General features: G+C 58.7%; 3 protein-coding genes across 7 annotated transcripts in view; 2 read left to right on the top strand and 1 right to left on the bottom strand.

The window, feature by feature from the left end:
- The window catches only part of LOC132526071 (uncharacterized), a 58,976-nt gene extending 54,175 nt beyond the window's left edge, over positions 1-4,801 (top strand). The window contains exons 4-6 of the mRNA XM_060159822.1: positions 2,474-2,584; positions 4,439-4,737; positions 4,778-4,801. Of these exons, the coding sequence (XP_060015805.1) occupies positions 2,474-2,584; positions 4,439-4,737; positions 4,778-4,801 (434 nt within the window). The remainder of the gene's footprint in view (positions 1-2,473; positions 2,585-4,438; positions 4,738-4,777) is intronic.
- A 64-nt stretch (positions 4,802-4,865) lies between these two features.
- RAD9A (RAD9 checkpoint clamp component A) lies at positions 4,866-11,667 on the top strand. 5 transcript variants are annotated; one of them, XM_060158419.1, is made up of 11 exons: positions 4,866-5,007; positions 5,095-5,165; positions 5,616-5,744; positions 6,198-6,312; positions 6,400-6,499; positions 8,979-9,085; positions 9,176-9,285; positions 9,375-9,439; positions 9,546-9,683; positions 10,421-10,628; positions 10,717-11,667. In XM_060158419.1, the coding sequence occupies exons 1-11, from the start codon at positions 4,974-4,976 to the stop codon at positions 10,810-10,812; spliced, it is 1,173 nt and encodes a 390-aa protein (XP_060014402.1). In that variant the 5' UTR covers positions 4,866-4,973; the 3' UTR covers positions 10,813-11,667. The 5 variants fall into 5 exon arrangements, with proteins under 5 accessions (XP_060014402.1, XP_060014401.1, XP_060014400.1 ...); XM_060158418.1 differs by having other exon boundaries at positions 8,979-9,285; XM_060158417.1 differs by lacking the exons at positions 4,866-5,007; positions 5,095-5,165 and having other exon boundaries at positions 5,176-5,744; positions 8,979-9,285.
- PPP1CA (protein phosphatase 1 catalytic subunit alpha) lies at positions 11,441-14,753 on the bottom strand. Its single transcript, XM_060158422.1, has 7 exons — positions 14,613-14,753; positions 13,955-14,086; positions 13,571-13,801; positions 12,854-12,958; positions 12,186-12,409; positions 11,969-12,103; positions 11,441-11,887 (listed from the first exon to the last, which is right to left on the bottom strand). Exons 1-7 carry the CDS (start codon positions 14,665-14,667, stop codon positions 11,777-11,779), a joined length of 993 nt encoding a protein of 330 aa, XP_060014405.1. The 5' UTR covers positions 14,668-14,753; the 3' UTR covers positions 11,441-11,776.
- Positions 14,754-15,574: the final 821 nt, after the last annotated feature.

Raw genomic sequence — 15,574 nt, 5'->3', positions numbered from 1 at the left:
CAAGCCTGAGCTTCCCCTTCCCATCTGCAGGTTTAAAAATTCCATCCCATCTCCCTCCACCTTCAGCCCTGCAGTCTGAAGGGACCTGGTCTCTGACCTGTGCCTGGAGCCTAGCAGTGCGGGCACAGCCATTACCTCATGCCAGCCTCCAGTTAGCTGGTGCAGCAGAGGGCACACCGGGGGCCCAGAATCAAGGGGCGGCACGCAGCCCTGCCTACACCCACGCCTCTTCTTGGGGCTGACTTTTACCCCAACCCTAATTCTCTGAGTATTTTCCAGTTCCTGGCCTCCAGAACTTTCCTCTGTAATGTTTCTGTGGGGGGATTTCCCTCTCACTTCCTAGAATGGATTCACCCTGGCTTCGTCCGTGCTGGTGATGTATTTTGTCCCTGGTCCTGACCCCAGAATACCATGAGGGGGTCACTCCAGAGATGGGGGTGCTAGGACACAGCAATCCCAGTAACAGCAACACTGACCGTGTGAACTAAGGGCTTTATTTTTTTTAATAATTTTTTTTTTTTTTTGGCTGTGTTGGGTCTTCGTTGCTGCACGTAGGCTTTCTCTAGTTGCGGCGAGCAGGGGCTACTCCTGGTTGCGATGTGCGGGCTTCTCCTTGGGGTGGCTTCTCTGGTTGCGGAGCACGGGCTCTAGGCGTGCGGGCTCTAGAGTGCAGCCTCAGTAGCCGTGGCGCACGGGCCTAGTTGCTCCGCGGCACGTGGGATCTTCCCAGACCAGGGCTCGAACCCGTGTCCCCTGCACTGGCAGGTGGATTCTTAACCACTTCACCATCAGGGAAGTCCCTGGCTTCAAGTCTTGTAACCTCTCTGAACCCTATACTCTTGGGGCATCTGACCTGTTTATTAAACCACTGTTATGTGCCAGGCTTGTTCTGGTTGCTGGGAGAAATGCCAGTGAACAAGAAAGGCCCGGGCAGGGCTTGCCTCTGGGGGCTCGAGGCACCTGGTGTGCCACAAAGGCATGATAGGTGGGCAAGTAGAGCCCCGCCAGCTCAGTGCCCCCGCCAGCTCAGTGCCCCCAGCAGCTCAGAGCTCCCTTACCCGCTCGGCAACCCCAGAGTCACCAGGCAAATCCCGTCTCCCGTGTGCGCAGCCCAGCAGGCTCTGCCAGAGGCTTTGGCACAGTCAGGCCCTCTGGTTTGTCTCTCTCCAGTCGAGTGGAAGCCCACGAGGGCAGGGAGTTTCGTCGTGTGCTTTCTTTCCTACACTCAGGAAAGCGTGTCTAACACGTGTTAAATGAACGAATTACTGAGCTCTGAGGATTCTGCGATTTCAAACGTAACTAGTTGAGTGAGAAGCGGTGGTTGAACGGAAGATATTTCCAGACAGAAAATTAGTTTAAAAGTTTGAAATGGTAACCACCTTCATCCGTTCCATATCCACCCCTGATATTCACACACACACACACACACACACACACAATCACATACTTGTGCACTTGAAGGAGACCACCTCTACTGTGGGGTATGGCGAAGACTGTAAGAATGTGGGGTTTGAAAGGATCTTGAGAGAGCATCTCATCCAACCCCCTCATTTTATCAAGGAGGAAACAGGCTCAGAGAAGGGCCTCGACTTGCTTGAGGCTGTCTGTAGCAGGGCTAGAGTCGCAAGGTCCTCGTCCGCCGTTGTGTGTTCTCCCTTCTGGACCTGAAGGGCCTTTTCGGCTACGCCAACTGCAAGCCTGGAGAGGCTGCTTGGCCTCCGATGGGAAAGCTCCCTTCCAGCCCCACAGCCTGGGGGAAGCAGGCCTGCCAATTCCAGCTCCTCTCCAGGGCTGCGGCTAGGTGAGGGGCTCAGGGAAGCCGAAGGGCCCCCTCGGGATCACAGCACGTCAAGGTGGGAAGGGACCTCAGTGAGTATCTCGTGCCACCAACCACACTGTACAGCCGCAGAGACAGGAGGGACTCGCCCAAAGTCACACAGCAAGTCAGCGTTGAAGCACAGACCAGAGACCCAGGACTCCCGAGTCCTGGCTCTAGGCTCTTTTCTCGTGTCTGAACCCTTCAGAAGGGTCAGGTGCTTCCCAACTTTTGGCAGGTGTGTGCGTGCAGTGGAAGAAAGACTCATCAAAAGTCCTGAAGCGTTGGGAATTCCCTGGTGGTGCAGTGGATTAGACTCCGTGCTCCCAACGCAGGGGGCCCGGGTTCGATCCCTGGTCAGGGAACTAGATCCCACATGCACGCCGCAACTAAGAGTTCACATGCCTCAACTAAGGAGCCCGCCCGCAGCAACTAAGACCTGGTGCAACCAAATAAATAAATATTAAAAAAAAAAGAGAAAGTCCTAAAGCGTTTACATCTCCCTCTCCCTTCCCCCGGGGCCTTGCTCCAACGACCTCGATGCCACAGGACCCTACTGGTCCCATAGGTGTCAGGGGCAGAGACACGGGTGTGCGATTAGTCACACCTTCCCCTCCCTGCCTTCCAGGGAGCTTTGGCATCTATCTTCTGTTCCAGCTGGGCTGCTCCGGCAATGGCTGTGGGGAAGAGATGGAGAAGCCATGAAGGCTCTGCTGATTTTCACTGGAATGAAAAGAGAGAGGACGAGATCCAGAGAGAAGGAGGAAAGTAAGGAAGAGAATAACGAATGCTAGGTTCCTTGGGGGGCAGGGGTTTGCACAGAATGTGGGGGGACAGCTATTGTTCATGGAAGGGTTGGACTGTGGGCAGAGGCTGGAAGTTTTCTTCCTTTCATCACAGCACCATGCTACGTGCTACGAGGGAACCAGAGGCAACTCGGCTACACTTGGGTCACACACCTATTCACTGAACGCATACTTACTGATCACCTGCTGAGGGCCAGGCCCTGCGGGAGGTAGAGGGATACAGTAACAAACAAAACAGACTAGGTCCCTGCCCTCATGGAGCTGACATAACTAGGGGCATTAAAGAAGTAGACACTATGAAATAATGTTGAGTTGGGAGAAGTGCTGTGGATAACCCAGAGCAAGGGCTTAGCTAGACAATGCAGGGTGGGGGGTGGCGGGTGGAGAGGGAAGAGGAGAAGGCCTATCTGAGGATGGGCAACTGAAGCTGAGCCCTAGGAAGAGAAGGCGCCAGCCTATGAGAAGGGGAAAGAGCGTTCCAAGTAGTGGGGACAGCTTTACAGAGATCCCAAGGTGGAAAAGGATGTGGTTCGTTCAGGGAACTGATGGGGCCAGTTCTGATGCACAGGAAGGCCACAGACAGGTGGAGAGATGGGTGGGGCCCGCTCCTTCCTGCAGGTTTGGGGTAAGGGGTTTAGAATTTTTTTGGGGGGGGGGCGGCCAGGACTCACGGCTTGCTGGATCTTAGTTCCCCCACCAGGGATTGAACCCATGCCCTCAGCAGTGAAAGTGCGGTGTCCTAACCACTGACTGCCACGGAATCCCCAAGGGGTTTAGATTTGACGGCAAGTATAGTAGTTGGGAACCACTGCAGGGTCTACACCAGGGAGAGGCGTGACACAGTTTACATTTTAGGAAGGTCACATTGATGCTGCTTGGAGAGTGGACTGGAGGAGACAGGGAACCACCCAGGGAGCTCCCACAGTCATTCGGGTGAGAGATGATGGTGGCCTGAGCCAGGACGATGGCAGTGGACATGGGAGAAAAGGACGAAGTTGCCATCTGTTTGAGAGGCAGAGAAGTCAGGGCTCGCTGGAGGCTTGCAGTATGTAGGGTGCAGGAGAGCATGGGGTCAAGGATGACTCCAGGTTTACTGACCTAAAGCCTGGGTAGAGGGAGTACCATTTACACAGACCCTGCTAAAAGGCAAGAATAACCTCTCCCAGTGCTCCAGGGAAACTTGGTGAGGGAGTGGAGCTGAGGGCAAGGAGAGGAAGAAACAAAGTGGGGTCCAGGACTGCAGGCCAGGAGCAGGAGGGCAAGGGGCCCACAGACAAACATGGCCTCCTCACTGGGGACAGTACCAGAGGGGCAAGTCCAGATGGGCCCTAAAGGAACGCAGTGGTGCCCAGGGCCCTTCAAAGCACACTAGGTGCTGCAGGGAACTAGAGGTCAGGGAGCCCCTCCAGGACTTCCCTTCCAGTTCACGCAGCGGAGGACCGAGGCCCAGGGCTAGGGGAAGACCTGCCCGCCGATGAAGCCCCTCCTTCGGCACAGTCCCTTGGTCGTTTTTCAAAGGGCCACATACGCATGCGTCTAACCTCAGAAAACGTTTCCAGCCCTTCCCGTTAGTGACCCTCCTCATTTGGCAGCGCTCACCCCTCCTCTCACAGACCCACTTCCCTCCCAACGGGGGCAAAGCCCCATGCACCGCTGAGCCTTTACTCTCACCTTCCCCTGCCAGCCACACCCTTCTACCCCTTTCTGTCCGGAGAATCTTCTCTTCTTCGGGATCAACGCAGGATCCTCGAAGCCAGAGCGAACAGCCACTTCCCACCCCGGGATCCTGCCGCAACGTGCTTTAATTTCTTTTTAGTGCCAGTGGTTGCTGCTTCTGTGCGTGTCCCCAGCTCGGATTGGGTGCGACGGTCTGCCTTCGACCCCGTACCCACGACAGACGCCCAGAAAATCCGTTCTAAATTAGTGACCCAGGCGGGCTCGCCCGCACATCTCCGGATTCGCTTCCCCACACCCTTTGAGCGCCTTGCGTTCGGGCGCGCAGCCGCGCTGGGCCCCGCTGACAGGCCCGGCTCACCCGGGGCGCTGAAGGGCCGAGGGAGGCCCTGGACCCCGCGAAGAGACAAGCCAGGAAGGCGCCCGGCGCTCCCGGATCACGTGACCGCCACCAGCGGGACTCTGTCACGTGACGGCGCAGCCGGCGAGCGTTTTTCTCACGTGACGGAGGTGCAGGCGTGTGGCCCAATGAGGAGGCGGGGGCGGGGCTTCCGGGGGCGGTGCGCGGGAAGAGAACCCGGGGCACCCGCGGCGGCAGGGGAGACCCGGAGGGGAGCAGCGAGCTGGAGTCCAGTCCGGGGCCCGCCGCCTTTCACAACCCGGCCGCAGGGAGCAGCATGAAGTGTCTGGTTACGGGCAGCAACGTGAAGGGTGAGTTGGGGCCAGCCCGGGGCTGGGGGCACATGGGAGGGCCCAAAGCGCCAGCAAAGCAGTGTTTTTCTCCTCTCCTCCCCGCAGTGCTCGGCAAGGCCGTCCACTCCCTGTCCCGTATCGGGGACGAACTCTACTTGGAGCCCCTGGAAGACGGGGTGAGGAGCCACGGTATTGGGGGGGGTGAGATTCCCACAGGGAACCCTAACCTGGGCTCGAGTCTCGCCCCCATCAGATAGGATGCCGGTGGGCAGATTTGTCTGCTGAGTTACAGTTTCCTCCCCTGTTGCTGGGACGTCACCTTGAGCCCTGTCATCTTCCCAGACCAGTGTGTGAATTGAGAGCATTTGCCCTCCCTGAAGTGCCCGGGGGCGGGTGGGGTCGGCGCTGAAAGCTGTGTAGGGCCCTTGCTGCGGGAGCGGTGCTGAGGGGCACTCCGGGAAGGCTTCATGGAGAAGATACCCGCTGATTGGAAGGAGAGGGAGGGATTCAGCAGACGATGGTGGAAGTGGAGGACATTAGGGCAAGTGTGTGAGCAAAACCTGGCCAGAGGGCTGGGCCTGACATTGCAGGTGACTGCATCCCTCTCCCTGCTTTTCCTGGCCCAGCTCTCCCTCCGGACCGTGAACTCCTCCCGCTCGGCCTATGCCTGCTTCCTCTTTGCCCCGCTCTTCTTCCAGCAGTACCAGGCGGCCACCCCTGGTCAGGACCCGCTGCGCTGTAAGATCCTGATGAAGGTGAGGCCCCTCCCTCAGCGGTGGCAGTGCACTCCCCCAGGAACCCCCCCAGGAACCTCTACCAGTGCGTTTGCTCTGAGGCACACAGTAGGTGCCAGCTGGAGACAGAAACATACGCAGGAGCAATCCAATGCAAAATGCAGCGCAGGGGCATAGTACGGACATCCACAGGGTACGGTAATGGGAGATACGGAGAGGCTAATTGATTCTGCCAGGGACCTGCAGAGAGTGGTGACGTTCAAGCTGGTCCTTGAAAGGTAAGCAGGTCTTTCAAGGCATTCCAGACAAGGGGAACAGTATGAACGAAGGCCTGGAAGGGTGTAAATTTCTGTGTGTGTGGGAGGTCCTTTCCTGGTGTGACAGTGCTGAGCCCGTGATGGGCCAGAGCCTAAGGGGATGTGAGAGCTGGCTGGTGGAGGCGCGGCACTGGGCTGATGTGTTTCCATCGCCTAGTCGTTCCTGTCAGTCTTCCGCTCGCTGGCGATGCTGGAGAAGACCGTGGAGAAATGCTGCATCTCCCTGAATGGCAGGAGCAGCCGCCTGGTAGTTCAGCTGTACTGCAAATACGGTGAGTGAGCAGCTGGCTGGCCAGGTCGTCCTTGCGGCGTGGGGTGGAGGTTGGCGAGGCCCACTGAGACCCTGTCTGCCCATCCAGGGGTGAGGAAGACTCACAACCTGTCCTTCCAGGACTGCGAGTCCCTGCAGGCTGTCTTCGACCCAGCCGTGTGCCCCCATGTGCTCTGTGCCCCAGCAAGGTGAGCACGCTCCCTGGTTTCAAGCTGAGGCCTAGGTTTCTCTCTTCCTTCTTTGGGTCTCAACCGTCAGTTTAAGAAGGCACCTCCTCCATTTTCCCTACAGGGTTTCTGTAGACCTCAAGGAGTTTATCCAACCCGGTTTGCTTTCAGGTCCTTGCCTGGCTCCTCTAAGGGCAGAGGCTGGAGTGAGGAGGGGCTGGGTGCTCCCTTGTTCCATGTTCCTCATTGTCTTCTGGAGTCTGTATTCTCCACCTCAAAGGTCTGACTTGGTTTTCTGACCACTCAGACCCATCCTGACTCCTCTGTCAGAGAACGGGTCTCTGGCCTGCCCTCAAGTCTTCTCTGGCCTGAACACCTTTGAAGGTCCCTTAATTTTTGTGGCTCAGGGACTCATGACCCTTCTCTGGCCTTGTCATCCTTCTGCGATGATCCCCATTCAAGGGCAGCCTCTCTTCCTACCTGGCTGGGCTCTAGCCTCGAGGGGTCCCAGCAGGAGGCCAAGGAAGGAGGCTAGGAGGGGAAGTCCTGGTCCAGGAGGGCTGCCTGAATAAGCAGCTGTAGAGATGGAGCTGTTCTGGGGAATCAGAGGGGCTGTGCAGGGCCCAGGAGACTCCAGCAGATGCAAAGGTCCCTGGTGAAGACAAGAGCAGAGGGGATTGGCTCTCCTCCCACTCACCCACACGCTGGGTGCCACTTGCATCCAAGTAACCCAAGGTCTTGTGTTTCTTTTCTTTTGGTAGCCGAAGGCCATGGTAACCTCAAGGTCCATTTGGGTCCTGACTTTCTGTTTTTCTGAGTTCTGTTGAAACAGCACTGCCCAGGATCCCTTTGGGTAGAGAAAGAGGGAATCAATCTGTGGTCTGTATCTTGAGGATTTTTCTTTCTCTTTCTTTTTTATTTATTTATTATTTATTTATTTTCGGTACACGGGCCTCTCACTGCTGCGGCCTCTCCCGTCACGGAGCACAGGCTCCAGATGTGCAGGCTGAGCGGCCACGGCTCATGGGCCCAGCTGCTCTGCGGCATGTGGGATCCTCCCGGACCGTGGCACGAACCTGCGTCCCCCGCATCGGCAGGCAGACCCCCAACCACTGTGCCACCAGGGAAGCCCCTCTTTCTTTTTTAAAAAGAGCAGTTGTGTTGAGATCTATCCTGATGGGGCATTTTCCGTAAACCTACATCGTTGGAAAAACAGTCAGACTTTTTTTATCTTAGGTATTGGCCTATCCCAACAATCTGTACAGTTCTAGGGTGTGATGGCTTAGGAGTGAATGTGATTTGAACCTAATACATTTTTAGAGGGTGTCAAATTCAGAACCAGGCAGATCCACCTCCTGACCCTAAACATGGTCCTAAAGTAAATTGCTTGAGGAAATTGGATCCCAGAGATTACAGGTGGGGAATTCTGAAGTGTGTCCATATTCCATTGGAGATCAAAGAAGCCCAGCTAAGAGAATTGGGGGCTGACTCACATGACAGCTTATTTCTGAAAAGGCTATTTTATCTTGAAGATTATGAGTTTGGAGGAACTAAGGTGATGGACAGTGGAAAGAATCAGAACATGTGAAATTCCTTAAAAATTTATTGACTTAAATAATTTTGTCTCTGTTAGACAGAATACAAAAAAAAACTTTAAAAAAAGCAGTTGTTTCTTGTTTTTAAATTTAATTAATTTATTTTTGGCTGCGTTGGGTCTTCGCTGCTGTGTGCGGGTTTTCTCTAGTTGCAGTGAGCGGGGGCTACTCTTCGTTGCAGTGCGCGGGCTTCTCATTGTGGTGGCTTCTCTTGTTGCAGAGCACGGGCTGTAGGCGCACGGGCTTCAGTAGTTTTGGGTCGCGGGCTCTAGAGCTCAGGCTCAGTAGTTGTGGTGCACGGGTTTAGTTGCTCTGCGGCATGTGGGATCTTCCCAGACCAGGGCTCGAACCCACGTCCCCTGCGTTGGCAGGCGGATTCTTAACCACTGCGCCACTAGGGAAGCCCCTGTTTCTCTTTTTCTTATGGGCAATTTTAAATTCATATAAAAGTAGACGCCAGTTCCTGTCCCAAGTGTTTTGAGGCAAATTCCAGATGTTATTTCACCTGTAACTGTTTATCGGCATGTGTCTTTTCTAGACAAGGATCTGAGGGCTCTCCCTGAGGGCCGCATTTATGCAGACTGTGTGGGGATGGTCTCCCGCCCCTGGGTGGCCAGGTGCCCCCTGCCCGGTTTGGTTCAGCGCAAACAGCCCGTGCTTCCTGCTGTCTTCTGTGGGCTCTGCTCTTGTCCGCCCCGTCTCTTGCAAGTGGACTTCTCCCACGACAGCCTGGGAGCCTTGGACGGGGCAGGGACCATGTCCTGCTCCTGTCCTCCCTGGGGGCATGCTAGGCCTGGCCTGGTTCCCTTCGGACATTGGTGTGTGTCACCATCCCGCCTCAGATCCTGAGAGCGAAGCCACTGGGTGGGGCTGAGTCTTGGGGTGATGCTGTGCCCTCCTCACAGGGTCCTGGGGGAGGCTGTTCTGCCCTTCCCCCCTGCGCTGGCCGAAGTGACGCTGGGGATTGGCCGTGGCCACAGGATCATCCTGCGTAGCTACCAGGAGGAGGCAGGTGAGGGAGCCAGACATGGCCTGGGGCAGGGGGCAGAGATGGGCTGGGATGGGGCAGGGCCCAGGTTTCCTCCTGTTGCTGTCTCCACAGACAGCACCGTCAAAGCCATGGTGACCGAGATGAGCATCGGGGGGGAGGATTTCCAGCAGCTGCAGGCCCAGGAAGGGGTGGCCATCACTTTCTGCCTCAAGGAATTCCGGGTGAGGTTGCCCGCCACGCGCTCACTGCCCGGTCCACCGCTCCTCCCTGCCCGGTGCGGGGCCTCACTGCTCTGCCTCTCCCTTCCCAGGGGCTCCTGAGCTTTGCCGAGTCAGCGAACTTGTCTCTCAGCATTTACTTCGATGGCCCTGGCAGGTAACTCCGAGCCTCAGGACGGGGGGGGGGGGGGGGGGGGGGGGGAGGGATCTGGGATGCCAGGAGCCAAAGGGCCTTGACCTTGCCTGGACCCGTCACCTGCCAGGCCAGCCATCTTTGCCATCAAGGACTCTCTGCTAGACGGCCACTTTGTCCTGGCCACGCTCTCAGAGCCGGACCCGCACCCCCAGGACCTGCGTGCCCCGGAGCTCCAGCAGCCAGCGCCTCAGCTTCAGGCTCACAGGTGAGAGCGCTGCCCACCCACTCCTCCTCCCCACCTCTGTGCACCCTGGGGAGCCTGCTGCTTCCAGCGTCAGCGCCTCCCCTCCCCCCACTTCCTGTTGGGCCCCAGCCCTGCAAGCTCAACCTTACTGGGCAGCTGTACTCAGAGACTCCCCCCACCCAGGGAAGTGTCCCCAGGGTCGGGCTGGCTTCCTTCTCTGGCTGAGGCCTCCCCTCCGAGCCTCCTCCCAGGCCAAGGAGGGAAAGGGCTGCCGGGAAGCGGGGGGGCTGCCTGGGACTGGGGAAGCCGGTGGCTGAAAGGGCAGGTGGGTTGGGGAGGATGGGCCCAGTGTAGTTTAAGCAGAGGAAGTTTGGCCTGGCCCTCTGCCCAGCATGTCCCTGGGCCCCAGTGCGCTCCGGTTCCTGTCCCCTGGGAAGGTACGGGCTTGGGCCCCAGGTGGCCCAGCTTACAGAACTTGCTGCTCCTCTCCCCCAGCTGAGCTAAACCGGCCCCCAGGATGTCTCCCTCAGGCCTCTACCTCAACTCTGATGAAAGGATTCCAGGTCCACTCCCTCCAGGAAGCAGCCACTTAACCCCAGGCATCCTCTCCCCTCCCACCAAATCAGGAAGGAATAAAAGCAAGAGGCCACCAACGGCCACAGGGCTTCTGCAGCCACCCGCTGAGCCCTCCAAGGTGGGGCCCTGCCTCTGTTCCCCCTCTTCTCTCCCTGCCCTTGCTAAGCCGTCTCTGCTTACAGCACTCCCCACCTGGACGACTTTGCCCTTGATGACATTGACTCGTACATGATCGCCATGGAAACCGCCGTGGGCAGTGAGGGCTCACGGACACTGCCCTCCACCTCCCTTTCACCTGGCTTCCAGCCCCACTGTAGCCCTGGCTCCCACTCAGAGGAGGAAGATGACACCGAGCCCAGCACAGTGCCTGGGACTCCCCCACCCAAGAAGGTAGGGGCTGGCTGGAGACGGAGGCAGGGATGGGAGGCGGAGGGAGCAGCCTCCAGAGCTCACTTGGCTTCCTCTGTTTTCTCGCCAGTTCCGCTCGCTGTTCTTTGGCTCCATCCTGGCCCCTGCACACTCTCCCCAGGGGCCCAGCCCCGTGCTGGCTGAAGACAGTGAGGGGGAAGGCTGAGCCGAGAGGTCCTTGGAGGACAGGACCAGAGGAAGCCCCAGCCTCCCCATCTCCCAGCGCCAACCAGGGGCGGGGCCAGCTCTCCTCCAGGGTGGGTGGTAGAGGTGGGCTGTGCTGGAGCTCAGCTGGCTGGTCCTGCCGCCTCCCCCAGGCCCTGCTCGGCTATCTGTGACTGGCCTGGGTCCTGTCGTCTCCCTTCGGCCCCCAGTCGATCATGTCTGTTCCCAGTCTTGGTGCTGAGCTGCCACCTGCTGGGAGGCCCCTCACCTCTTTATCCAACCATGCGGCAGGGTTGGGGGCCTGCGTTCTCTAAGCCCACCTCCCTAAGAAAAAAACCTCGGTGGGGCTGCTGGCCCCTGCTGATCCACCTTCTCTGCCAACCAGGACCTGTCCCTCCCTCAGATCCTGGGTACACCTCGGGGATCCCCTGTGCCCGGCACACACTGTTTTGCTTGCTTTTCCAAAACTCTCTGGCCCTGACTTGGAAATTCCAAAGGCCCCTGTGACCTGAGCGTGTGGCTGGTGTTTCCCTCGCTCGGGCCCCATGCCCAGCAAGCCTCCCAAGTGGCCCTAGGCAGAAGAGGTCGCCAGGCGCGGCATTTCGGACAAGGGAGACAGACGCCATGGCGAGAATCCAGCTTTGACCTTTATTCGAGAGACCAGATGGGTCGCCCCAGGATCCGGCTGCCAGCCCTGAGGCCAAGCAAGGCTGGGGACCCACAATCTGGCCCTGCTCTGCCCTGAGCTGCAGCCTCAGCCCCAGGATCCTGCCTGCAGCCACTGCAGGTGCAGGTGGAAGGAGCCCTGGGGGTTGGACGCTGCTATTGATTCATAAAAAAAAGAAAAATACACCAAGGCTCCGTGTTCCCTGTGATGGGCGGCCCTAGGGGGCCAGCACAAACCCTCACAGCCACGTGATTTCTGTACAATCCACCGTCTGGGGCAGAGGGCGGGCACACGGGGGCTATTTCTTGGCTTTGGCGGAGTTGCGGGGCGGGGTGATGGGCCGGCCTCCAGGGTTCAGGCTGCTGAACTGCCCATATTTCCCCTTGTTCTTGTCGGCGGGCTTGAGGATCTAAAAGAGGCAAGCTGGTCAGGCTCATGGGGCTGAGCCATGGGCCCCTCCCGCCCCTTCCATCCCCATCTCCACCCCCACCTGGAAGGAGCACATGAGCGTCTCATCCACGCTCATCATGGCGCCTGCGTTGTCAAACTCGCCACAGTAGTTAGGAGCTGAGAAGAGTGTCACCAGCTGCCGCTTGGCAAAGAACTCATAGCCATCTTCTACCACCTGGACGAGGGTGGGGACAGTTAGTTCAGCAGGTGCTGCTGCCCAGCCCCCGCTGCCACCCAGACCAGAGCTGCCAGCCCACCTGGTGTGCCCGGCAGATGAGATCCAGGTCGTGCTTGTGCAGGAACTTGGCCACGACCTCAGCTCCAAAGGTAAAGGAGACGCCACGGTCATTCTCGCCCCAGCCCTGCACGTCCTTGTCAGGGTCAGACCACAGCAGGTCACACAGCAGGCCCTGGTCTGGCACGTCTGTAGGCCGCATGATACGCCGGATCTGCTCCATGGACTGTAGGTCCGGGGACAGGCCTGGGGGGCACCGGGGGCAGGTCACTTCCTCAAGCCTCAAAACAAGGGCCCTCCCTTCTCCAGGAAGCCTTTGCCAATCAGCCTCTGTTCCCTCAACCCGCCGCCCTCTCCTGGATTCCTGGGAGCCTAGACAGGCAGAGCTCATCGCCTTCTGCCTCTTCAAGTCCCTGTCCCTTCCAGGAGCACAGTGCTCCCTGGAAAAAGACAAGCAAACTCCACGCAAGAAACCGAGGCCACGACATGACAGTGAGTGCAGCCTAATGCTGGGGTGCGGGGGGACTTTGTGGAAGAAGTGATATCCAAACCAGGGCTCCAGGGAGAGCTGTTCCAGGTGGCTGAGAATGTGTCCTTCAGCTAACACTTCTGTCCCAAATCCCCCAGGGATGTGGCCAGGCTCGTCCTGCCCAAGCATTCCCTCGCCATGCGGCCCACAGCCGCCCTCACCCCCGTGACAGCAGAAGATCTTTTCATCCACAATGGCAGCAATAGGCAGGCAATTGAAGCAATCGGTGAAGGTTTTCCATAGTTTGATGTTGTAGCGTCTCTTGCCTGCCCAGAGGAAGGAGAGGGCTCACGAGAAGGCCTGTCTGCCCCACCCTCAGTGTGGGTCTCTGGGCCTTCCAGGGCACATTGTGTGTTGTTCAGACACAGCTGGGAGAAGAGAATGGAAGGCAAGAAGGGAACCCCCACCCCGGGCCAATCCCCACCCCACTGCCTCCCAGGACGAATTCTAAGGCAGCTGAGTCCACAGGAACCCCCAAGTTCCAGTTCTGGAACAACCTCAGGGTTGGCACTCACCCCCCTGCACATGAGCAGAGCCAGGCCAAGACCGGGTCTGGTCTCTCTCAGCTTCTGGCCAAGAGAGTCCAGTCCAGACAGGCATCCTAAGTGCTTAAGTAACGGATGCACTGGAGGGGGGTGTCGGCAGGCAAGGCCCTGCATTAGAATGCTGGCAGCCCTTCAGTCGGCAACCATTCACCACGTCCCTCCTGAGCGCCAGGACCCATGCCAGGAGGGCAGGGCGGAGAGACGTGAACTGGCCCTGCCTTCACAGAGCTCAGTCTAGCAGGTGTTTGTCAAACACTGCTACCCCAGCCACCAGGTCAACACGAGGGTCGCACTGAATGGCGACCTTCAGCCCCAGAGGCTCCGCCCACTCACACTCATCGTAGAAGCCGTAGATGCGGTTGATGCTGGCGCACTCGTGGTTCCCACGGAGCAGGAAGAAGTTCTCGGGGTACTTGATCTTATAGGCCAGCAGCAAGCAGATGGTCTCCAAAGACTGCTTGCCCCTGTCCACGTAGTCCCCCAGAAACAGGTAGTTGCTCTCTGGAGGGAAGCCGCCGTACTCGAACAGCCGCAGAAGGTCGTAGTACTGGCCATGAATGTCGCCTGTGACCCAGAGAACCAGGTCAGCACTAGATGCAGTCTGAACTTGAACCCAGGGCCAGGGTTGGACTCAAGGGTGGAGAGATCCAGGGACTTTGGCTGGTGGTGGTGGGTACCCACTTTCAGGAAGCAAAGGGGCCTGGGCAGGGGGCTCACCACAGATCTTGAGGGGTGCCTCCAGCTCCAGAAGAATGGGCTGGCTCAGGAAAATCTCCCGGGATTTGAGGCACAGACCACGGATCTCGTTCTCTGTCAGCTGTACATTCTTTCCAGGCCGCGAGCCCTGCACTGGGAGTGGAATGAGGCGTCAGGACCCTCAGGCGAGAAGAGGGTGGGTGACATGGGTGGCCCCGTAGGCACTTCTGGGGGGCGCCCGGGCCTCCCGGGCCCCGCCTCGCCCAGGGGCAGCTGTTGCTGCTCAGCCTCCTGGGACCCCCGCCTCAAGCCTCAAGGGACGAGACCCCCAACTACCCTCAAGACACTCGAAAGGGGACTGCTGTGCGCGGAGGCCTGCCAAAACCTCAGAACACAGGACCCCTTGCTTGGGGGGGGCTAGGCTTCTCGGATTTCTTTCTAACCCCAAGAGCCCTGGCTAACCCGTGCGCCCCCGCCCTGCTCTGGCAAGGGGAGCAACCCCAGACCTCCCAGGGGCGCCGCAATTGGGAAGGGGGGCACCTGCGGCCACGGGACCTCGCGGCCCGTCCCCGCCCAGTCTAAGCTGGTCCTGGGAGGGGCAAGTCCACCCGCGCGCCACTTCTAGGCCGGGCAGGGGACCAGGGCGCGGCCGGCGCCCACCTCCCCTGCCCCGGCCAACCTTCCAGCAGGCGCCCGATGATAGAGTCCAGGTTGAGCTTCTCGCTGTCGGACATGGCGGCGCCGCCGCTCTGGCCCCAGCAGCTCCGGGCCCGCTCCTGCCTCCCGCCCTCCCGCTGCCTCCTTCCGGCCTGGAGCTCCTTCCGCCCGCCCCGGCTCGCCGCCCCGCCTCCTAGGCCTCCTGCCCCGCCCCTCCCCGCCCCGCCCCGCCCGCTGCCCCTGCGCTCTAGCGCCCCCGCCGGACGCAGGGCGCAGGGGTCGCGGCGGCCCGGGAGGCGGGGCCTCGGTCAGGGGACCGGACTTGGACTGACTCGTGTGTCTGGGGCGGAGCCTGCCCTGTGGGCGGGGCTTCATGGGGCGAGGTCAAGCCTAGCTCCGCCCTTGAGTTACCCTCGGCTGTTCGGAGGAGGTGCGGTCGGAAGTACTGTGGAAGTTGTTTTTCTCTTTCAAGGGCTAAGCAGTCCTTCCCACTTCTGTCCTGGTCGGGAAGGTTGTGTGACCTCATTGGTAACTCATTGGGTCTCCCCAAACAGTGCAGATTAAGCCCTTGAAGTGCAGGAAAGGAAACTGAGGCTCAGAGATAGTAAGAGTTAGCCTCGAATTCACGGAGGACCTCTACCTCCTGAGTCTGGGGCCCTCGGGCGACTGGCTAGGTAGATCCAGACACCTGTTGCTGAACTCCGAGCTCATTTTGGTCCACACTGCCTGTGGTGCATGCTAAATTATTACTTTTTGTAATGTCTCATCCTTGCCTTTTGAGTAGCATAGTAATGCTACATTGTGTGCATGTTGAAAGTATTACTTTGTAAAGAGCAAACACTAAATACACCATGATACTCGTTGGACCCTGAATCGAGTGTTTTACATGCCAGTGACCTCAAATCTGGAGGCAGCCTGCCCTCTCTACCTCTGGCAGGCCCTGGCCGCATCACACCCAGCACAGGAACCCAAGCCTGCACCCAC

The sequence above is a fragment of the Lagenorhynchus albirostris genome, chromosome 9 (assembly GCF_949774975.1).
Source record: "Lagenorhynchus albirostris chromosome 9, mLagAlb1.1, whole genome shotgun sequence".
Lineage (NCBI taxonomy): Eukaryota > Metazoa > Chordata > Mammalia > Artiodactyla > Delphinidae > Lagenorhynchus > Lagenorhynchus albirostris.
The sequence above is the reverse complement of the archived record's forward strand: the minus strand, read 5'-3'. Positions and strand labels throughout refer to the sequence as shown.

Coding starts and splice junctions, on each gene's coding strand:
- PPP1CA (XM_060158422.1), bottom strand. CDS start 14,667: ATGTCCGACAGCGAGAAGCTCAACCTGGACTCTATCATCGGGCGCCTG. Junction 12,959..13,570: donor CTACGGCTTCTACGATGAGT/GTGAGTGGGCGG, acceptor TCCTCTGGGCAG/GCAAGAGACGCTACAACATC. Junction 12,410..12,853: donor GATCTTCTGCTGTCACGGGG/GTGAGGGCGGCT, acceptor GGTGCCCCCCAG/GCCTGTCCCCGGACCTACAG.
- RAD9A (XM_060158417.1), top strand. CDS start 5,457: ATGGAGAAGATACCCGCTGATTGGAAGGAGAGGGAGGGATTCAGCAGA. Junction 9,286..9,374: donor TCTGCCTCAAGGAATTCCGG/GTGAGGTTGCCC, acceptor CTCCCTTCCCAG/GGGCTCCTGAGCTTTGCCGA. Junction 9,440..9,545: donor TACTTCGATGGCCCTGGCAG/GTAACTCCGAGC, acceptor GTCACCTGCCAG/GCCAGCCATCTTTGCCATCA.